The sequence below is a fragment of the Callithrix jacchus genome, chromosome 7, assembly GCF_049354715.1.
Source record: "Callithrix jacchus isolate 240 chromosome 7, calJac240_pri, whole genome shotgun sequence".
Lineage (NCBI taxonomy): Eukaryota > Metazoa > Chordata > Mammalia > Primates > Cebidae > Callithrix > Callithrix jacchus.
Genome location: NC_133508.1, coordinates 62,875,755 through 62,899,625, shown reverse-complemented (window position 1 = coordinate 62,899,625; position 23,871 = coordinate 62,875,755). Strand labels below are relative to the sequence as shown.

The following is a 23,871-nucleotide window of genomic DNA, read 5'->3' as shown; positions in this document are numbered from 1 at the left end:
CTCTACAGCACCACTCTCCCTCTAGATTCACCAAATTCAGTTTTGAGTCCACAACCCCTGCTATGGTTTAAATATGTCTGTCCCATAAAAGTTCATTTGTTGGAAACTTAATTGCCAATGTAAGAGTATTAAGAGGTGGGGGCCTCTTAAGAGGTGAATGGGTCATAAAAGTAGAAGCCTCATATAGATTAGCAGAAGTAAGTTAGTTCTCAAAGGAGTGGGCTGTTATATAAAAGCAAATTTGGGTTGGGCGAAGTGGCTTACACCTGCAATCCCAGTACTTTGGGAGGCTGAAGCAGGTGGATCATTTAAGGTCAGGAGTTCAAGACCAGCCTGGCTGGCTAACATAGTGAAACCCCACTTCTACTAAAAATACAAAAATTAGCTGGGCATAATGGTGGGTGCCTGTAATCCCAGTTACTCAGGAGGCTGAGGCAGAAGAATCACTTGAACTTAGGGGCAGAAGTTGCAGTGAGCCGAGATCGCACTACTGTACTCCAGCTCCTGGGTGACAGAATAAGACTCTGTCTCAAAAGAAAAAAAATAAATTAAAAAAAAAAAGACAAGTCTGGCTCACTCTTGTGGTCTCTGCTTTTCTACCATGAATTATGATGCAGTACAAAAGCCTTTGCCAGACTTTGGACTTCCCAGTCTCCAGAACTGTGGGCAAAACAAACATCTTTTCTGTATGTGTTACACTGAATCAGGTATTCTCTTATAAGTAACAGAAAATAGACTAAGATAACCCCAAAATAATGCCAAAACCAAAGCCAAGAAGAAAAGTACCAACTGACCCGAAGAATATGGCTTTTCTAATTTTTTATAGATGATAAATGGACCAAGCATATTAGGAAATTAAGGTGAAGTCTTTGACCACATTTTTAACTTATCTATTGGGTTTATCTATTTATGTCAAGAAAACTGCCTGATTCAGACTAACTGTGCTATAAAATGTCGAGTTACACCAGTGGTCCCTAACCCTTTTGGTACCAAGGACTGGTTTTGTGGAACACAATTTTTCCACGGACAATGGTCAGGGGGATGGTTTCGGAATGAAACTGTTCCACCTCAGATCAGGCATTAGATTCTCATAAGGACTGAGCAACCTAAATCTCCTACATGCACAGTTCACAATAGGGTTCTTGCTCCTATGAGAATCTAATGCCACCACTGATCTGACAGAAGGCACAAGCTCAGGGGGCAATGCTTGCTTGCCTGCTGCTTACCTCCAACTGTGTGGCCTGGGTCCTAATACGCCATGGACTGGTACTGGTCCACGGGCCAGAAGTTGGGGACTCCTGAGTTACACCGTTAAGTCTGGTTTGTGTTTTAGAACATTTTCGGCCAGGCGCGGTGGCTCAAGCCTGTAATCCCAGCACTTTGGGAGGCCGAGGCGGGTGGATCACGAGGTCAAGAGATGGAGACCATCCTGGTCAACATGGTGAAACCCCGTCTCTACTAAAAATACAAAAAATTAGCTGGGCATGGTAGCGTGTGCCTGTAATCCCAGCTACTTGGGAGGCTGAGGCAGGAGAATTGGCTGAACCCAGGAGGTGGAGCTTGCGGTGAGCCGAGATCATGCCATTGCACTGCAGCCTGGGTAACAAGAGCAAAACTCCGTCTCAAAAAAAAAAAAAAGAACATTTTGAAACAAAATAGCAATGCTCATTTTTAAAGGGACCTCTACCTTCTACATTTTTCAAAGGCATTTACAATTTAGTGTATGGGAGCCAGGTAGGTGTTGCACCTCTGTAGACCTAGTTACTCAGTAGTCTAATTCAGGAGGATCACTTGAGTCCATAGGGTAACTGTAGTACACTATGATGGTACCTGTGAACAGTCACTGCACTCCAGTATAGGCAACACAGTGAGGCCCATCTCTTTAAAAAATATAGCATATAGGGCGGAAGGGACAGTCAGTCACAGACCGCGCTGGGTTGCCACCACCACCACCATCATGCCAGCCCCTCGGGTCTCTGTGAGGCTGGGTGACACTCCAGAATGAGAGACAAGCCAATTTGGGAGCAGACTGGATCCAGCTTCATTCAACGTTTTTACCAGTTATTGGATAATGATAGAATCCAACTAGGCGCAATTTACATTGACGTGTCATGTCTTACGTGGGAAGGACAACAGTTCCAGGGGAAAGCTGCCATTGTGGAGAAGCTGTCCAGCATTCTGGTCCAGAAAATCCAGCACAGCATCACAGTGCAGGACCATCCCCCCACACCAGATAGCTGCATATCAGCATGGCTGTGGGCCAGCTTAAGGAGGATGAAATCCCCATTATAGGGTTCCACCAGATGTTTCTATCAAAGAACATCAACAATGCTTGGGTTTGCACCAATGACATGTTCAGGCTCACCCTGCACAACTTCAGCTGACCTCCTCTCAGTAAGGCATTCATGCTGTTTCCTCCTCCCTCCTCTTTCCGATACTATTCCCATTCCTCCAGATGCTCCAAATATGCACAAATAAGCAGGGTCACGGCAGGAGTGGGTGTAATGTGCTGCTGCCTCCGAGGTATTGTGCATGATGTTTGGATGCTAGACTAGTTGCATCTGATGGGAGAAGTTTGTGTTGTACCAGCACATGCCTTGGAAAGACTTAAGTAATGCAAAATGTTATCCTTTTTTTTTCTCAATCTACTGACAAGTTGCTCTAGTAACCCAAAGAAGTGAAGGACAAAGTAGCTGCCTCACCGCCCAGACATTGATTTGTTCAGATGTTTCAATGAGTCATGATACAATAAAACCACAAAAATCTTAACAACAACAAAAAAAAAGGGATATGTGATTTTTATTTACAGAAGGCTACACTTCCCAAAAACATTGGGTTTTGCCATTTTAAGAATATAGTTCTAGGGCCGGGCATGGTGGCTCAAGCCTGTAATCCCAGCATTTTGGGAGGCCAAGGCGGGTGGATCACGAGATCAAGAGATCGAGACCATCCTGGTCAACATGGTGAAACTCCGTCTCTACTAAAAATACAAAAAATTAGCTGGGCATGGTGGCGCGTGCCTGTAATCCCAGCTACTCAGGAGGCTGAGGCAGGAGAATTGCCTGAACCCAGGAGGCGAAGGTTGTGGTGAGCCGAGATTGTGCCATTGTACTCCAGCCTGGGTAACAAGAGCGAAACTCTGTCTCAAAAAAAAAAAAAAAAAAAAGAATATAGTTCTAAATCTCTCCTCTACTTAACCACATTTTCTGCCTGCTCCCTGCCCTAAAAAACAACTAATTTTTAGCCAGGGTAAGGCAAAGGTAGATTCAGCTATTACTAAATCTCAGCCACTTCAGTCTACACTTGAAGAGATTCAGTAGTCTAAATTACGCCAGTGACTATTTCAGTCTTTTGCAAGGAGCTGAAAGCATTCTGAACTCTTCAATACCTACTTCTACTCTGTCCCTCGAGAATCTTCCAAAGTAAAACACCTTAGTGCAGGGTGGAATCAAAAGCATGGGTATTCAGTTTAAAGATGCAATAATGAACTATACTGTATACCAGTTATAGGGATTCTTGTCAACTAGACTCTAAAACAGATTCATGAACAAAATGTATGAGTTAAGATTAGAGGCCAGGTGCAGTGGCCCATGCCTGTAATCCCAGCACTTTGGGAAGCCAAGGTGGGCAGATCACTGGAGGTCAGGAGTTCCAGACCAGCCTGGCCAACACAATGAAATCCCGTCTTTACTAAAAATACAAAAATTAGCCAGGTGTGGTAATGAATCATTTGAACCCAGGAGGTAGAGGTTGTAGTGAGCCAAGATTGCGCCATTGCACTCCAGCCTGGGTGACAGAGTGAGACTCTGTCTCAAAGCTGACAAACAAACAAAAAAACTTACGTGTTCATATTTCCTGGGTATTTCTAGGAGTAGAACTATTGGGTCATGAATAACTCTATGTTTAACCTTTTGAGGAACTGCCAAACTGTTTTCCAAAGCAGCTGCAACATTTTACATTCCTACTAGCAATGCATAGAACATTTCTCTACATTTCACCAAAAAGGCTGCTACAACTTAAAAATAATGCATAGAAAGGAAATACATATGTATTTTCCTAAAGGAATTAAAAATAGAGTCACACACACAACCTGTGTAACAAAGTGATTGAACCAATACTTACTATCTTTTTTTTTTTTTTTTGAGACAGGGTCTCACTATGTTGCCCAGGCTAGTCTCAAACTCCTGGGCTAAGTGATGCTCCTGCCTCAGCCTCCCAAGTAGCTGGGATTTACTATCTTTTGGAGTACATCCATCCTAGTGGCTGAGGAGTAAATGTTTTAAAATTACAGCATATGATAATCAAAATGACTAGTTTTGTGACTTTAAGCAACTCATTCTAACACTTTTAAATTCAGGCTTCTCATCTGTAAAATGGAAATAAGACATTTCATAGGGTTCTTAAGGACTTTAGTGAAATAATACAGAAAATATTTATAGTATCTATCACAAAGCATATGATCAACAGTAATTATTATCATTAGGTCCTCTGCCTTCTAGAACTCACCAATCTAAGTGGAAAAACAAAATACCCTGATAAAGTACTGCCTGGCAGTTGTTACTTAAGTGCAAAACAAGTGGCAAAGATAATAAAGGTACAAGAATGCAAAGAGAATGATATGACTAATGAGTGCAAGGGATGGGAAAAATCTGTGGGACATTTGCTGGATCTTGAATAGTAAGATCGGCACAGCTAGGAAAGGCAAGAGGAGGGAGGCATCACACACATGGGCCCAGATTAAAGAAGGAAAAAAAGAGCCCAGCATCAGAAACCAAAAACCAGCTGGGTATGGTGGCTCTTGCCTGTAATTCCAGCACTTTGGGAGGCTGAGGCAATAAGATCATTTTAGGCCAGGAGTTTGAGACCAGCCTGGGCAATATAGCAAGACCTCAATTCTACAAAAAAATGAAGAAAAAAAAAAACCCAGCTGGATGTGATGTCTCTTGCTGGTAGTCCCTGCTACTCAGGAACCTAGGAGTTTAAGGCTGCAGTGAGCATGATGGCCCTACTACACTCCATCCAGCCGGGGTGACAGAGGGACACCCATCTCAAAAAAGTAATAAATAAATAAAAATAAAAAACACAAAACAAAAAAACAAGCCTGTAAGTTCAGACCTGGTGACAGCAGGAAATATGTTTGAGTAGGTAAGATAGGGACAGATCACAGAAGAACTGAAGCCTCTGAACTTTATTGCCCAAGCAATAGGTGTTATTGAAGATTTACAGGAAAGGAAAACAATGAAATTAGGCTTTCAGCAAAAATAATCTGGCAGCAGAAGGAAAGACTTGAGGTCAATTAACCTATCAGAAAATTGTTTCAAAGGGGCTCATGCCTGTAAACCTCAGCCTTGCAAAGGTGGTTCTATTGAGTCCAGGAGTCCAGACCAGCCTGGGCAACATGGTGAAACCCTATCTCTATAAAAACATTAAACAATTACCCAGGCATGGTAGTGCATACCTGTAGTCCCAGCTACATCTCTATAAAAACATAAAAAAATTACCCAGGCATGGTAGTGCATACCTGTAGTCCCAGCTACCCGAGAGGCTGAGGTGGGAGGATCACCTCAGCCTGGGAGGCTGCAGTGAGCCATGATCAGGCCAGTGCACTCCAACTTGGGTGACAGAGTGAGACCCTGTCCCCTCCGCAAAAAAAAGTTGTTTTAGAAAAGATAAAAAATAGAAATTTAGATGAAGGGACCAGATGTGAGAAGCATGGGGTAAGAAGAATGAAAGACTCCTTGACTGAAATGGACCGACCTTATGAACATTGTGGAAATAGCAGAATCTGGAAATGCCAATATACCCAAAACGCAATCTGAAAAGGACAATACTTATTGGTAATCAAATCATTAATACAAACTTACCCTCTGCAATATCTGAACATGATGTACCAATGGCTGTGTCCCCACTGTCGGCTACGCTTGAACAGCGGCTGAAGCGGCTCCGAAAGGGCTCAGAGATAACTGGGGTCTGCCATTCAGTTCCCAGGGAATTGCCCTTCTGAATCACACTGGAACCTGAAACAAGTGGCATTTCCCACCTTTACTGTGAACCAGCTGATGTAACCCCATCAGATCTTTTTTTAAAAAAATCACCTAAACCTACAAGAGAATAGCAGCAACCCATCCTTTTCTCTCTCCTGTGCCTATTTCAGCTACTCAAGCTAGTTAATTCTCTCTCTCTTATTTTTTTGAGACAGAGTCTCATTCTGTTGCCCAGGCTGGAGTGCAGTGGTGCAATCTTGGCTCACTGCAACCTCTGCCTCCTGGGTTTGAGCAATTCTCTGTCTCAGACTCCCGAGTAGCTGGGATTACAGGTGTCCACCACCACACCTAGCTAATTTTTTGTATTTTTAGTAGAGATGGGGTTTCACTATCTTAGCCAGGCTGGTCTTGAACTCCTGACCTTGTGATCCACCCACATTGGCCTCCCATAAGTGCTGGGATTACAAGCGTGAGCCATGGCACCCAGCCTGAGCTGGCTAATTTTTTTTTTTTTTTTGAGACGGAGTTTTGCTCTTGTTGCCCAGGCTGGAGAGCAATGGCGTGATCTCGGCTCACTACAACCTCCGTCTCCTGGGTTCAAGCCATACTTCTGCCTCATCCTCCTGAGTAGCTGGGACTACAGGCATGCGTCACCACACCTGGCTAATTTTTTTTGTATTTTTAGTAGAGATGGGGTTTTGCCATATCGGCCAGGCTGGTCTCGAACTCCTGACCTTGTGATCTGCCCGCCTCAGCCTCCCAAAGTGCTGGGATTACAGGTGTGACCACCACACCCAGCCAAGAATCATGTTTAATAGCAGTGGCCATATATCAAAACCTGTAAGCCCCAGCACCTTACAAACATAATCTTGCCTACCTACTTACTGAAAAGTATTACCACCCCAATTTTACACAAATGAGGGCTAATATTTGAACCCAGTTCTTTCTGATTCCAAAAACCCCATTCTTTCCTCTTACAGTTTCTCAATGGTGCTTTTGGCATTCTAAGGGTGACAATTAGCATCCCTGGTTCCCACTTACTGAATGCCAGCAGCAACCCTCAACCGAGCCCACCATTATTGTGAAACCAGAAAATAACCACATAGTTCCAAGTGATTCCTAGGGCAATAAGCAGGCCAGTCCCCAGTTGAAAATAACTGCTTCACTGAACCAGGGTACCCTCAATAGGTAAATCCTACTGAGATCGAAGTGAGTTTTGAAAGTCAATCTGAAGAGCCTAGGGCTTTATCTTGAGAGCAATGTGACGAAATCACCAAAACTGCTGAGCAGGTTAAGACAAAAAGACTGATGAGATTTATTTGACTTAAAATATTCTGTTTGGTGGGAGGTAGGTAGGAAGTGTTCAATAAATACTTGATTCACTAACATTCTAGCAAAGACTTAAAATTTAAATTATTTTTCAAAAACCACTATAATTGGCTGGGCACGGTGGCTCACGCCTGTAATCCCAGCACTTTGGGAGGCCAGGCGGGTGGATCACGAGGTCAAGAGATAGAGATTATCCCGGCCAACATGGTGAAATCCCGTCTCTACTTAAAAAAATACAAAAATTAGCTGGGCGTGGTGGTATGCGCCTGTAGTCCCAGCTACTGGGGAGGCTGAGGCAGGAAAACTGCTTGAACCCGGGAGGCGAAGGTTGCAGTGAGCCGAGATCACACCACTGCACTCCAGCTTGGCGCCTGGCAACAGAGCAAGACTCTGTCTCAAAAAACAAAAACAAAAACAAAAAAAAAAGGAATATTGAGGGCCACTATTACCATCTTCCTGACTTCCTACTGGAAACCACTCCCTGTTACTGCTACTAATCTTCTATTCTTCATCACTACCATTTTTCTATCCACCTACTCCATACCCTAATTCCAAAGAGCAATTTGTTAAAAACATATTTTGGTATATATATTGAGGTTTGTGCTTATTTCAAAATTCAAGTTTAAATGCTGAAATTGGCTGGGCACCATGGCTTATGCCTATAATCCTAACACTTTGGGAAGGCGAGGAGGGTAGATTACCTGAGCTCAGGAGTTTGAGACCAGCCTGAGCACATAACAAAACCCCATCTCCATTAAAAATACAAAAAATTAGCTGGGCATGGTGGTGCACACCTGTAATCCCAGCTACTTGGGAGGCTGAGGCACGAATCACTTAAACCCAGGAGGCAGAGGTTGCAGTGAGCCCAGATGGTGCCACTGTCCTCTAGCCTGGGTCATAGAGGGAGATTGTCTCAAAAAATAAAAGAAGCTGAAATTTTTTGTGTTACAGTGCAAGGCCTATCAGTAGCATCCTTATCAATTATTAAGACCATTATTAATCTGAATGAGATACTACTGAAGAGAGAAAAAAAAAAATCAAAGGCAATGAGCTTTGTTAGGAAAGGCTATGTTCCAAAAACCTGTATTATATACATAATTGTTACAGAAACTGTACAAACCCACGGCAAACAAATATACTAGAAGTGTGCCCTTTTAATCGTTACTAGTTATTGTGAGATTGCTGTGTAATAATAAACACATTTGTAAATACATTTTTGCAGGAAGAAAACTTCTGAGTTACAGCTCAGGAAGAGCCCACTGAATTTATGTTGTAAGCATTACTTAACACAGTATAAAGATAAAAAGACAACAAAAATACCTTCATACTTCCTCATTCCCTCATTGCAACAAAACCTTAAACTGGAGAACCTTAGTCCCCTCTCTTTCCTCTTCCTCCTCCATTTCCCACTTATTGTCACCTTGCAATATTCAGAGAGCACTTGGATCATGGATCTGAATAGAGAAATGCCTCCAGATAATCATTAGCCCACATACCAGTAACATACTTAAAAATGGGATGGAGCTGTAAAGTGCTTTTATAATACAATATAATTGTTAAAGGTAAGGGTTGACTCTTTATTTTATTTTGACATGGCATGTCCTGAAATAAATATTGATTCAATATGGCAGATGGGTCACATTCTTTATCTGGAAGAAGTTGTGACTTCTGACACAGGGGTGATTGTCTTCCTACACTGTTGCATTTGATTCTTTTTATGTATTTTTAAGAAAATAACCAGTTATGCTATTTTAATATTGGTCTTTCTATTTGGCTTGGAGTTATTCAAAGCATGAAGCATGTTCACAGCCCAGATTTTTTTTTAAATAAACACAATTTTCCTGCCAAAAATATAAAATACGAAAGAAAACAAAAAAAGAAACTGTACAAACCTAAGAGAATGTATGGCACGGCCAGGCGCGGTGGCTCACACCTGTAATCCCAGCACTTTGGGAGGCCGAGGCGGGTGGATCACGAGGTCAAGAGATGGAGACCATCCTGATCAACATGGTGAAACCCCGTCTCTACTAAAAATACAAAAAATTCGCTGGGCATGGTGGTACATGCCTGTAATCCCAGCTACTCAGGAGGCTGAGGCAGGAGAATTGCCTGAACCCAGGAGGCGGAGGTTGCGGTGAGCCGAGATTGTGCCATTGCACTCCAGCCTGGGTAACAAGAGCAAAACTCCGTCTCAAAAAAAAAAAAAGAATGTATGGCACATAGCAGATATTTTAAAAATACTTGCTGAATGAATCTTGAATTGATTCAACCAATGCTTCTAATGGTGCCTACTGTATCCGAGGTCGCATGCCTAAGAGAATACACCAAACATTTACCAAATATCTGTAATGAGTAAGGCACTGTGAAATTTTTAAGTTAAATAAAACATACCCTAAGTTGAATTAAATGTGTCCCCTTCTTATACCAATACCCCAGAATTCAGCAAGTCATTTTTCTAAAATATTACTTATTTGAAATATATATTATCTACTTAATATGTCTGTACAGTGTATACATATATTTACATGTTTAATACACAGTCAGGTCAGCTCTTCATATCCATGGTTTCTTTTTTTATTTTCCTTTTTTTTGTGGGGGGGACAAGAGTCTCACTCTGTGGCCCAGACTGGAGTGCAGTGGCGTCATCCTGGCTCACCTCAACCTTTGCTTCCAGGGCTCAAGTGACTCTCCTGTCTCAGCCTCCCAAGTAGCTCGGAATGCAGGTGTGCACCACTGCACCCAGCTAATTTTTGCATTTTTAGTAGACATGGGGTTTCACCATGTTGGTCAGGCTGATCTTGAACTCCTGACCTGAGGTGATCCACCTGCCTTGGACTCCCAAAGTGCTGAGATTATCACAAGCCTGAGCCACAGCACTCAGCCATATCCATGGTTTCTCCATGTGTGAATTCAACCAAATATTTTTTTTTTTTTTGCAAAAGAGGTATTTTATTTATGTAGAGAGAGAAAAAAAGGAGAAGAAGAGAGAAAACTTCCATGAGAGAGAGAGTGTGTATGGAAGGGGCAAATTTTTTTCTTTAATGGCATCTTACTGAATGTGTATAGACTTATTTTTCTTCTTATTCCTTAAATAATATGGTATAACTATTTACATAGCATTTACATTGCATTGGGTAATATAAATAATCTAGAGATGATTTAAGGTAAATAGTAGGATATGTATGTGTTACATGCAAATACGACAAAATTTTATATCAGGGACTTAAGTATCTGTGAATTTTGGTATCTACAGGTGGTCTTGTAACCAATCCCCCATGGATACTAAAGATGTATATACTTAATATATCTACTGAAATTTCAAAATCTTGTTAATCCATTCTAAAGATAAATTCCTGAGTTTCTAGTAACAATGCAACAGAATCTGTTGGCATCAAAGAAGAATTCCAATCTTTGTGGGATAGCAGATGACAAAGACAACATAGAACACAGTAATTTATGCTGTGTTTTTCTGATTTCAAATGGAACTATGTTCCAAAGTCATTCTGTTCCAATCCTTTATGTGTCCTCCTCTCCCAACCACGTGATCCTGTTGAAAGCCAAGTAAGACAAGAGATAAGTAATTGTTCCCTCAGAGAGACCAGTTTTTATATTCAATGAAGCCCCATGTTATTTTTGTGGTTTTAGCACCAGTATTTCAGTGAATGCTTGCTTGCTCAACATTTACCTTAAAGAATATGAAAAAACAGAGCAAAGGTCAGAATTTAACTCAAAATGTTTGACTACTCACTCGGTGAAGTGACGTGAGAGATCCCCTCAGTTGGATATTTCTCCTGCGTGGCCATCAGTTATCTGAGCCACCTGTAGAATGAAGGAATAACCAGTCAGTTCTGTGCAGTATCTTTAATTCCCTATATCTCGGTTCCCATTCAACTGAATATTCAATATTCATATAGAATATTCAAGTATTTGGCCGGGTGTGGTGGCTCACATCTGTAACCCCAGCACTTTGGAAGGCTAAGGTGGGCAGATCACTTGAGGTCAGGAGTTTGAGACCAGCCTGGCCAACATGGTGAAACCCCGTCTCTACTAAAAATACAAATGTTAAGCCAGGCATGGTGGCCCATGTCTGTAGTCCCAGCTACTGGGGAGGCTAAGGCAGGAGGATTGCTTGAATCCAGGAGGCAGAGGTTGCAGTGAGCCAAGATCACGCCACTGCACCCTAGCCTGGGCAATGGAGCAAGACTCCATCTACAGAAAATAAAAAAGAATATTCAAGTATTCTACATGTTTTACTCCTAAGGATATTTAGGAGTAAATATGTTTTTACGTGTTTTACTTCTAAGGATATTTTTAAAGACAAAGTAACTCCCAATATTCCACCCTACTTCTCTTCCTAAATCCAGTATCAGAAAACCTAGAACCCAACAGAGATGACCAATACCAAATGGTCCTAGAACCCCTCTGATTTTCACAAAATTAAAAAATACTACCTTTAATTAACAAACTTTACTATGAATCGTATTAGCCATGGGGACATGATGACAGGATGAGGTGGATAAAGAACTAAAAAACTAAACCAACAGTGAAGTATCACAGCCTCGATTATGATTAACATAAAACAGAGTTCTCAATTCTTCCAGTAATTAAAGTTAGTCATGTAATGCATAAAGATGGAAAGAACTCTTGATCATAAGTAGAACCCCAATCCTGAGCTAGGAACATGAAGTTCTCGTCCCATGTTCTCACTATTTAAAACATTTATATTTACAGTACACTAGGGGTAAGGTGCTGAGAATTCAGCAGAAGCGGATCTGAAGTCTAAACAAATACACTTGAACACACTAAACTTTTAGTCACCAATTTACTGGCCATGTAACCTTGGGCAAATTTCTTAGTATCTCTGTTCCTCAGTTTCTTCATATAAAAATGAGGATAACGACACAACCTAATTCATGTTAATTCATTTGTAATTAACTTACAATAGTGTCTGACACAAACTAAGTGCTGTTATTACTTGGCAGTTTACATAAACAAAAGTGGCACTGCACAGTCCATGGAAGATCAAGAAGTATCAATTTAGAAACTCTAAATTTATAGGAGCCCCAAAAGAGTTTGGGACAATTCACAGAACACCATTCTTAGAGGTGAAAATCAACTCTGGAGGGAAAAGAAGACTATATGGTACTATTTCTCTAATGTACTTTAGTGACCTCTATAGTATTCTCTTAGTAACAACAACCCAAACTCTTATTAATTCACTGTATTTACAACAGAAAGGATTATCAGCCTCTAGAATCCCAGTTCTTCACATACTGGGTGAGGGAAGCTTTGTTCAGTAATAAAAGCTTCAGTTTATAGCAAGTATGATTAAATGAATTAAATGATGACATAGAATTAATTACCTCCTTACTAGTGATTTCCTTTCCTGTCAATATCAAAATACTTTTCTTCACTCCTTTCTTTAAAAGATAACAAAATGGTAGGCCTACTGGAGTCTGTTTTTTTTTACAGTCTTGCTCTGCCACCCAGGCTAGAGTACAGTAGCTTGATCTTGACTCACTGCAACTTCTGACTTCTGGGTTCAGCAGTTCTCTTGCCTCAGACTCCCAAGTAGCTGGGATTATAGGCACACACCACTACATCAGCTAATTTTTTTTTGTATTTTTGGTAGAGATGTGGTTTCACCATGTTGGCCAGACTGGTCTCAAACTCCTGACCTCGTGATCCACCTGCCTCATCCTCCCAAAGTACCGAAATTACAGGCATAAGCCACCACGCCCGGCCTAGGCCCATTGGATTCTAAGACGTTTCCAAATTCAAACAAATTGAAAACAGGTTGACAGAAGGAGAACTCCCAGTTATGCTACAACTCAGCAATTCCACTCTTGAGGTATATACCCAAGAGAAATGAAAACATGTTTCACAAAAGCTTCAATAAGAATGTTCATAGCAGCATTCTTTAAAATAGCCAAAAAGTGGAAACAACACAAATATCCATCAACTAATGAATGGATCCATAAAATGTGGTATATCCAAAACAGAATATTTCAGCAATAAAAGGAGGCCAGTGGCTCACGCCTATAATCCCCTATAAGCACTTTGGGAGGCCAAGGCAGGCGGATCACAAGGTCAGGACATCAAGACCATCCTGGCCAACATGGTGAAACCCTGTCTCTACCAAAAATACAAAAATTAGCTCAGTGTGGTGGTGTGCACCTGTAATCCCAGCTACTCAGGGGGCTGAGGCAGGAGAATTGCTTGAACACAGGAGGCAAAGACTGCAATGAGCTGAGATTGTGCCACTGCACTCCAACCTTGCAACAGAGCAAGAATCTGTCTCAAAAAAAAAAAAAAAAAAAAAAGGAATGAAGTAGCAACACATGTGACAACATGGATGAATTCTGAAGATATTATGCAAAGTCAAAGAAGCCAAACAAAAGGCTTGATCCTATGTATATGAAATGTCAGAATAGGCAAATCCACAGAGACACAGATTAGTGATTGCAAGGTACTGAGAAGAGGGAGGGTAGGAGAACAGGGAGTGACTGCCAATGGATACAGCATTTCTTTTCAGGGTGATCAAAATGTTCTGGGATTAGATAGTGATGACTAACTAAACAACCTTGCCAATATATTAAAAACCTCTGAATTGTACACATATAAAATTAAACTTTATGATATGTGATATAAGCCGAAAATAAAATTCTAAGTCACCCCCAACCATCTGAATGGACCCCTCCCCTTGGCCAAGGGCATTCCAAAGTTAACCTGAAAAACCTGTTAAGGTCATGATTGTGGTGGAGTCCTATGCACCTTATTACACCTTCCTCCCTTTTGGAATTCAGGAAAAGCGTTAACATTAACACAAATGTCTGATAAGAAACATTTACAATCTATTCTCTCTAAAGTCTGCTATCTGGATGTTTCATCTGCTTGATAAAACTTTGGTATCCACAATCCCTTAATCCAGACATTCCTTTCTGAAAATAACTCTTTCAACCAACTGCCAATCAGAAAATTTGGAAATCTACCTACCAGCTGGAAGCCACCACCCTCTAAGAACTGTCTTGCCCTTCCAGATCAATGTAAATCTTACATGTATTTGATTGATGTCTCATGTCTCCCTAAAATGTTTAAAACCACAGCACACATTATCAGAATCACCTGAGGGCTGTGTGTCAGGGGCCACTGGTTACTCATATGTGGCTCAGAATAAATTTCTTCAAATATTTTAGAGTCTGACCTTCATTGACAACAAATATCTCAAAAAAGAAACTCCATAAGGAGTAAAACAATACAGAATAAATCATTCTTGACTTTTTCCAACTAAGTTCAGAATTAGGTGAGCTACTGGTGGAAATTTTTGAGACAACTGAAGGAGGCAGAAATTTCCTGGGATAAAAATGAGAGAAATGAATGTACAAGAAGTAACAGAACCAATTATAATGCTTAGAAAGTCAGTGAATAGAGGCAGACAGGGGAAAAAGAAAAAGCATCCAATAGGGTTGGTTTCTATCTTCAAAGCCCTTTAAACTACAGAAATACTCATTCAACAAATTTAATATGTATTCTGCACTTACTACCTATCAAACACTGTGTTAAACACTTTTTAAGTATCATGTGTCATATTTAATGCTCGCATCAACCCTATGAAGCAGTCCCTATTACCCTCATTTTATGGATAAGAAAATAAAGGTTTAGAGTAGTGAAGGTCACACAGCTAGGAAGAGGCTTCAAAGCCAGGACTGTACTCTAATGCTACAGGAGTCTAGTTAGCATTCTAGAAGTGACAAAATACAAAAAAAGAGATCAAGCATGGAACCACAAGTTGGAGTTTCTGCCTCAGACAGCTAGAGCAGCACGCCTCAATTATATCAGCAGCAACAGCTCATATAATTTCTTCACTTCATCCTTGGTCATCACCTAGGCTTTATTTCCCCAAGTTGCTACCCAAGAATTAGATTCTGACTGCCTTATTTCTCCCCTGTAATAATTACTATCTAAGTGTGGAACATCATGCTTGGCAGCTGTTAAGAGAACCACATCAAGACAAGAGAGGATTTGAAGGGATACACAGACAGCTGACACAGACACGTGAAGAATCTCACACCATCACACTATTTCACCGCCTTGATCATTCAGTAAACCTTGTCAAAGAGAAGCCAAATTCTTGACAACAAGTTGCCGCCTCTACAAAGAAAAGTGAGACATGCAAAACCACCAGATCATTATAAGGCACCCAAGGTCTGAGGACAAGTAAATGAGGCCTGGCTAGCTTCATCATCCTTGTATCACCATTCCCTCCTACTTATCCCAGTGTTCAATTCATCAGCCGAAACTCATTGCGTGCCTACTATGCGCCTGGCTCTGAGCCACGTGTTGGGAATATACTGGTGGTAAAGGACAAACGTGGTTCTGATCCCTCTCATTGACTGACATAAGCGCTGAGTACACCGTTGAACAAACAAACCTGAACACACTAAACTTGCAGTTCCATCAAAGCACCAGCTCCTTCTTGCTAAAGGAGGTTTCCTCGCCTTCCGTCCTACAGACATTTTGGGGGATTTTTCTTTGTTGTGGGGGATGTCCTGTACACGGTAGGCTGTGTAGCAGCATCCCTGGCTTCTTCGCACTAGATGCCAGTAGCAAGCCCTGCAGCTGTGACTATCAAAAAATGTTTCCAGACATCGACCCATGTCCCCAGGGAAGCAAAATCACCCCTGCTGAAAGTACTGGGGTAAGGTTCCCCCCCCACCCCGCAAGTGCTCTCGGTTCCAAACTCAGCTCAAACTTCACCTCTTCGGGGAGGGCTCCCTGACCTCTCCGACTAGATCCGCGCCTTCTGTTTTGTGCTCTTTGTAAGATTTCTCCACCCTATCCTCACTGCACGCCGAGGGATTACCCCACTTAACGGCGACTCCCCTCCCAGGGCTGTGCGCTCCACGAGGGCAAGGAACGCGCCGCCCGTTGTGTCCCTTGCTACCGGCACAGGGCCTGGCACTCAGGTAAAGCGACTGCACTGGGGTGAACCACGGAGGGCAAAGCAAGGCAGCGGGAGAAGTGAGGAGACTAGGACGCGAGAGGGCGTGTGCAGGGGCACTGGTTTCGGAGCGGAGGCGCATGCGCTTTGCTCTCGCCGGCCCCTCACGGAGGCAGTTGGAGAGCGTCTGAGGCTTCGCCCGGGCTATGGGAGAAGAGATTAAGTCGGCCACTAGGACGGGCGCTCCCGAGGGAGGAAAACTTACGCGGGCCTGAAAGCGGACGGCGAAATCCCTCACTCGGGAACACTGACTGTAATCACCACGTCTGCGGTGGGCGGCGGTTCCCTCCCTCAGCTCCTCTAACGGCCGTTGCACGCCCGCGAGGTCGCGCGCCACAGAGCGCGCGTCGTCCGGCCCCACCCAGTTCTGCCCGCCTCTGGTCAATCGGGAGTCGAGCCGTGCCGGCTTCCCGCCCCTTTCCGGCTGACTCTGACCAATCGGCAGTCGAGCCAGGCCGGTGTCCCTCCCCCGCACACTACCCTAGTCTCAAGAGAGCGGGACGGATCTTTTTGCGCATGACCCCGCCACCGCTTGGCTCCTTCTCTGCCCCTTGCAGCGTTTTGCCTATAGGTGGAGCCTGCGCACCGCCTAGACCTGGAGGGGCCTGCTGGGCCTGTGCAGGTTGGGAAGCTGGCGGCCCGCGGACCGGAGAATCAACTCAACCGTCCTCCTGCTCCTTCCATTCCAACGCCCATCTATCAGTTCTCCCACCTGAAGCAAGGGTCCAGGTTGTGACCGGGAGTTAGCGTGTGGCCTGGGTCATTGACTAGTCAGGGTCAGGGCTTGGTTTGGGTTGGAGGCAGTGGTCAGCCTGGGACCAGTGTTCAGGTTGAAGGGTAAAGGATCAGTCCCGCCTCCCTCCCCAAAGTTGGTCCCCAGGAAGAGGAACCGTTAAGTCTATTTGCATTAATATGCGCTTGAAGAGTCAGACTGGAAAATTGTTTCAAAAGTGAACAGAACCACCAGCCAAAAGAATGAATCCTGGATAGTGAAATTTTGGGTATCTAGAAACCTGACTTGGGAGGGAGAGACATTAAAAAGTTGTGTGGAGGAAAGAAAAAGTTGCATGATTTCTTAGCTTTAAGTACCAAAGAGAGTGCATTGCTGAATAAAAGTCACTATAGAGGAAGGACCCTAGGGATGTGCTCCAAGGTTGTATCCTCTGCCCGCTCTTTCAGTCTTTTTTTTTTTTTGAGATGGAGTTTCCCTCTATTGCCCAGTCTGGAGTGCAGTGGGGAGATCTCGGCTCACTGTAACCTCCACCTCCCGGGTTCAAGGGTTTCTCCTGCCTCAGCCTCCTGAGCAGCTGGAACTACAGGCGTCTGCTACCACACCCAGCTAATTTTTGTATTTTTAGTAGAGATGGGGTTTCACCATATTGGCCAGACTGGTCCCGAACTCCTGATCTTATGATCTGCCTGCCTCAGCGTCCCAAAGTGCTGGGATTACAGGCATGAGCCACCGCGCCGGCTCTCTTTTAGTATTTTAAGGTAAGAACATAGGAGACAGAAGATAGCAGATTTAATGGATAATGAAAATGAACTTGAGTATGATATGAAATTAGAACGAGAAGCTTCTATTAAAGGCTTTTACAAGCTAGAAAGTGTTAGTCTTGGCCAGGCACAGTGGCTCCTGCCTGTAATCCTAGCACTTTGGGAGGCCGAGGCAGGTGGATCACTTAAGGTCAGGAGTTCGAGACTATCCTGTGGCCAACATGATAAAACCCTGTCTCTACTAAAAATTCAAAAATTAGCCAGGTGTGGTGGTGGGCACCTGTAATCCCAGGTACTGGGGAGGCTGAGGCAGGAGAATTGCTTGAACCCAGGAGGAGAAGTTGTAGTGAGCTAAGATCACTGCACTACAGCCTGGACAACAGAGCAAGACTCCATCTCAAAACAAAAAGAGGAAGTATTAGTCAGAAAAAGTTGAAAGGCTTCCATTTTTTTTTTTTTTTGAGATGGAGTCTCACTGTCACCCAGGCTGGGGTGCAGTGGCATAATCTTGGCTCACTGCAACCTCTGCCTCCTGGGTTCAAGCGATTCTCCTGCCTCAGCCTCCTGAATAGCCAGGACTACAGGTGCACACCATCATGCCCCACTAATTTTTGTATTTTTTGTAGAGACAGGGTTTCAACATATTGGCCAGGCTGGTTTCAAACTCCTGACCTTGTGATCTGCCTGCCTCAGCCTCCCAAAGTGCTGGGATTACAGGCATGAGCCACTGCACCTCACCACTTTATTGTTTTTAAAAGACTTGCTGGATGTATTAATCTATTCTCAGCGTGAGAGCAGACTAATGTTCACTGAGTAAGACATCCCTGACACTAGGTAATTTATAAGGGAAAGAGGTTTAATTGACTCACAGTTCCACAGGGCTGGGGAGGCCTCAGGAAACTTACAATCATGGCAGAAGAGGAAGCAAACACATCCATTTTCACGTGGTGGCAGCAAGGAGAAATGCCCAGCAAAAAGGGGAAATATAAAACCATCAGATTTCGTGAGAACTCACTATCATGATAGCAGCATGAGGGCAACCGCCTCCATGATTAAATTACCTCCCATCAGGTCCCTCCCATGACACATGGAGATGATGGGAATGACAAGATGAGATTTGGGTAGGGACACAGTCAAAACATATCAATGAATATTTTAATAAAATATATCAAGTACATTATGACTTTTTTTTCTTTCTTTTTTCTTTGTTATAGTGGATTCATATCACAGGACACTATGACTTAATGACTGAAAAAGGACAGGATTAGGCCAGATGTGACCCACCTCAGTTTAATAAAAAATGAATTGCAACTTAGTTACAATCATATAATTAGAGTTAGCACTTTCATATGCATTGTGTTTTCTGGTGGATTATTTTATAAGCGTCTATTGTTACACTGCACTGAGGCTTCCTTAACATGGTCAACTAATTTAGTTTAAATTCAATAGCTTCCCTGTTTACTTAATTGTATTTCATTCTATTTTCTTTTTGAGATACTTAAGCAGAGCATAGTCAATATTTTGTCTTTATCCTTCAAGATATATATGTATATATTTTTTCTACTTCCCTTCTTCTCTCAGGATATATTATTTATTATTTATTTATGTATTTATTTATTTTTGAGACAGAGTTTTGCTCTGTCCCCCAGGATACAGTGCAATGGCATGATCTCAGCTCACTGCAAACCTCTGCCTCCTGGGTTCAAGTGATTCTCCTGCCTCAGCCTCCCGAGTAGCTGGGATTACAGGCATCCACAACCATGCCCAGCAAATTATTATATTTTTAGTAGAAACAGGTTTCACTATTTTGGCTAGGCTGGTCTTAAACTCCTGACCTCAGGTGATCTACCCACCACAGCCTCCCAAAATGCTGGAATTATGGGCATGAGTCACCGTGCCTAGCCAGGATAGATTTTAAATAACGACAAGGGCTAATGCCTTAGCAGGGCTGTTTAAACAGTCTACTGCAGACCTATAAAATCAATATGAATTCACAATGAAATCTAATTAATTGTATGATGATTTAATAAATGTGTGACTTTGATGTGCATGAAAAAATAATATGGATTGACCATTTGACATAATTTTTTTCAGGAGCTGTTAAAGCATTAAAGATAACAAAATGTTCCTGCAAATGAAATATTAAGACTATTAAATTTAAACTAAATTTAGCTTTTTTTTTTTTTTTTTTTAGACAAGGTCTTACTATCACCCAGACTGGAGTACAGTGGCAGGAACACAGCTCACTGCAGCCTTGACCTCCTGGGCTCAGGTGATTCTTCCACCTCAGCCTCCCGACTAGCTGGAACTACAGGCACACACCACCATGCCTGGCTAAGTTTTAGACTTTTTTATAGAGAAGGGGTCTTCCTGTGTTGCCCAGACTGGTCTCAAACTCTTGGGCTCAAGTTATGTGGCACGCCTTGGCTTTCTAAAGTGTTGGGATTACAGGTGTGAGCCACTGTGCCCGGCCAAATTTAACTTTTATTGTGTTGCTTGTACTGCTGTTTTCCCCCAGGAAATTAATTTCTAAAGTAATCATGGACATTAATTTTAAAAAGTGTATTTCAAAAACAAAACAGCAAAAGAAGGCACAGAGTCTTCCTGTGTTTTTGTGAAATTCTACCTTATGGATAGGTCCCACCTCTGCCAACTTATAAAGTCTGTCTTACTTCCTGGTCCTCACTACCTACTCCCCAAACTCAACTGTCCTCTCTATAAGGTCAAAGACTGTGTCTTGAGTACTGTTGAATCCCCCAGGCCTAATACAGTTAACAGGTACATAACAGATTCCAACCTGTTCTGGAATAAAGGAATGATATTCACACAAACACTGCTGCCATATTCACCCTCTACTAGGAAGGGGGAGCTAATGAGGTCAGAAATAATGAAGGGGCAGGAGAAGGAGGCTTGGATAATAGTGTGTGTATACATTTATCCTCATTCTGAAATTGAATAGTTTGTGCCCATTTCGCAGAAAAAAAGAAAGGAGACTTAGGGCCAGCTGGCCTTAGCCCAGGAACTTTCCCTGGAATGAGAGTCATAGAGTCCCCATGTTGAAGCGGAGATCATTAATTAGTGCAAACTCTTTCATTTTACATATGGAGAAATACAGAATAAAGTGACTTCTCCCTGCCATCCTCAATCCCCTCATTATGAAATTATACAGAAAGGAATCAAACAAAGTAGAATTCCCTGCTGTTTCTTAGGCATACCCTCTGCACCTCCCCATATCATGTTGAGTAACTCAATCTCCCTCTTGAAGAGTTCCAGAGATGGGAAGAGAAGGTGGGTTGAGGAAGCATAGCCTAAGGCTGAGCAGCCACACTCCTTACCAGATGTTGGTTTAATCTGCACGCCCAACATCTCTGGTCCCTAACAATAAGAGGGATACTTGCTCTCCCCAAATCTTCCTCCACTTCACCTTTGCCTCAAGCAAGTAAACTAGAGGCCAAGGACTAGGGTTCGAGAAGGTGTCAGGCTTCTATCCCAGCATCCAGCCTATCACCATCAGAAGAAAGATGGCCATCCAGGCTCCTGCAGGAAAGAAAGAAATAATTGTAAAACAGAATTAGGTGTCATTGAGATCAGGGGAAACTTTTTAGATTTAGGTATTCCCCCTTTAGGGAATATTTAGAAATCCATTCATTCGACCAGCTTTCTCAGGACTGACTGTTTGCAAGTTAAATTGGGGGTGGGAAGGATGGGGAAGAGAGGCATTCTGTCTGTGTTCAGTATGGACCCTGTTCTGCCTTCTTCACCTGTCCTTGTTACCTGTCTGGCTCTGTATCTTGAATTCGGAATTTAATTTTTTCTTTCTTTCTTTATTTCATCTATCTTTCTTTCTTTCCTTCTTTTCTTTCTTTTTTGAGAATTCTGAATTTAATTTTCTTTCCTTCCTTTCTCTTTCTTTCTTTTGACAAGGTCTCACTCTGTCTCCTAGGCAGCAGTTTTCTTTCCTTCTTTCTTTCCTTTTTGAGAATTCTGAATTTAATTTTCTTTCTTTTCTTTCTTTCTCTTTCTTTTGACAAGGTCTCACTCGGTCTCCTAGGCAGCAGTTCAGTGGTGCCATCATAGCTCACTGCACCCTCAAACTCCTGGGCTCAAGTGATCCTCCTGCCTCAGCCTCTCAAGTAGCTAGGATTACAAGCATGTGCCCAGCTAATTTTTAACTTTTTTATAGAGACAGGGTCTTGCTGTGTTGTTCAGGCTGGTGTCAAACTCCTGGCCCCAACCAATCCTCCCACTTCAGCCTTCCAAAATCCTGGGACTACAAGTGTGAGCCACTGCATGGCCTGTATCTTGAATTTTCACCTCCTACCAGCTTTTCCCTATATCTTGAATTTTTCAATCATTTCAGGATAGTCTCAGATTCTGATGGTTAAACCACCAGCCCTACAATGACAAGTGCCACGTACTGCTGAGACCCAAGAAGCTGAGATTCAAAGAGGTTAGCTGCTGGGCACAATGGCTCATGCCTGTAATCCCGGCACTATGGGAGGCTGAGGCAGGCTGATTGTCTGAGGTCCGGAGTTCAAGATCAGCCTGGCCAACATGGTGAAACCCCGCCTCTACTAAAAGTACAAAAATTAGCGGGGCATGGTGGCTCGTGCCTGTTATCCCAGCTACTCAGGAGGCAGAGGCAGGAGAATGCCTTGAATCTGGGAGGCGGAGGTTGCAGTGAGCCGAGATTGTGCCACTGCACTCCAGCCTGAGCAACAGAGTGAGGCTCTGTCTCTAAATAAATAAATAAACAAGTAGAGGTTAACTGACTTCTCTCAGGTCAGATAGAGTTGAGCAGAAACAACAGCAAAAACCCCCACCTGCCAGGACCAAGTGTGCACCCTCAGACCCTGGTGCAACCATGAGAACTTCATCACAGCAATCTCTTTGTACCAACCTGCCCAGCTTCTGCTGCTGAAGGCACTGGACTCTGAAACCACATAGAAAGAGAGATTGAACTTAAGGTGGCCATCCTGGCAGGACGAGGCTAGCATTCTCCCATCATTTTATCAAGATTGGGCAAAGGGCCTTGTCTCTTTGAAACTGGGTGTGATGATGGACCTTCTGCCTCTTCGAAGAATGGACTTAGTGGAAGACGGGCTTTCCCGAGAGGGTTGGAGTTTTGAAGGACCGTTATGGAATAGAAAGAAGGGAGAGACTGTTTCTAGATCAGTAAGGAAGGTTTACCAAGAGAAAGGTTGGCACGAGGGACAGCCTGGGAGAAAGAGTGATCTGATGTGACAGGAAAGGTGAGAATGGAAGGAGACAGGCAGAGAAGGCTCAGAATCGAAGTTTCATGAGTAAAACCAGGACTCGGTGAAGAGAGCAGAGGGAAAGCCGAGGAGGACATGGGCTCGGGAATACTTGCATTTAGGGAAGAGTGGAGGGCATGAAGGAAGGAGGGGACTTGGTGACGGGTCGGAGTCTCAGAGCAGGTCGGTAGGGAGGCTCTGGAAGTGGAGTCAGGGAGGCCCCGGAAATGATCCAGTTACCGCTTATTCGGATGGGCCCAAATACTATCCAGCTGCCGCCGGGCTCCAGGCCCTGCCGCGTTCGGGAGCGATCCCTCCCAGGCGAGTTCTTCTGACTCCAGGTCTCTGGGCGACGCCAGCACAAGGGTCTCAAGGCCAGCCAGGCAGTAGCCCCACCTCCCTCCCCGCCCCCATGTGAATTCACCAATCCACAAGACCTAGATCTTCAAAATCCCGCCCCGTCTTCAACAAGCCCCGCCCCCGGAGGGACTGCCCTGTCTCCAGCACCGCCGTCCCCCCAGGCCCCGCCTCAGCCTCGCTTCTGTGACGACGGCACTGCTGGGAGTCCGGCTACCCGGCCTGCCCCGCGGGAACTGTCTTGCAGGCGAGACTGCGGCGGCTGCTCAGGAGGCCCTGGGACTGCCCGCTTACTGGTTGGCACTGGCGTCTCGCCCGCGTGTCACACAGGGTCACTCGGCCGTGCAGGTAGAGTGTATCGCTGGTCGAGAAGCGGATCAGGCTGAAGGCCAGCGTCACCTCCAGAGAGGCCCCATTGACCCGCAGGTCGTGGAGCAGCCGGTTGCTGACT

The 23,871-nt window shown here is 43.6% G+C and overlaps 1 protein-coding gene and 1 pseudogene across 13 annotated transcripts in view; one reads left to right on the top strand and one right to left on the bottom strand.

The window, feature by feature from the left end:
- CEP85 (centrosomal protein 85) overlaps nt 1-23,871 on the bottom strand; it is a 48,236-nt gene extending 24,365 nt beyond the window's left edge. For 2 of the 13 annotated variants that reach the window (XM_009000694.6, XM_078330801.1), the window contains exons 1-3: nt 16,520-16,651; nt 11,062-11,132; nt 5,865-6,017 (exon numbers count right to left, since the gene is read on the bottom strand). In XM_009000694.6, the coding sequence (XP_008998942.4) occupies nt 5,865-6,017; nt 11,062-11,116 (208 nt within the window). In that variant the 5' untranslated portion in view covers nt 11,117-11,132; nt 16,520-16,651. Of the gene's footprint in view, nt 1-5,864; nt 6,018-11,061; nt 11,133-16,070; nt 16,346-16,519; nt 16,652-21,143; nt 21,346-22,708; nt 22,742-23,179; nt 23,458-23,714 lie in introns of those variants that run through there. The other 11 variants (XM_002750462.7, XM_078330803.1, XM_078330798.1 and 8 more) reach the window with 10 other exon arrangements.
- Nucleotides 2,002-2,384, top strand: LOC118155214 (nuclear transport factor 2 pseudogene; annotated as a pseudogene).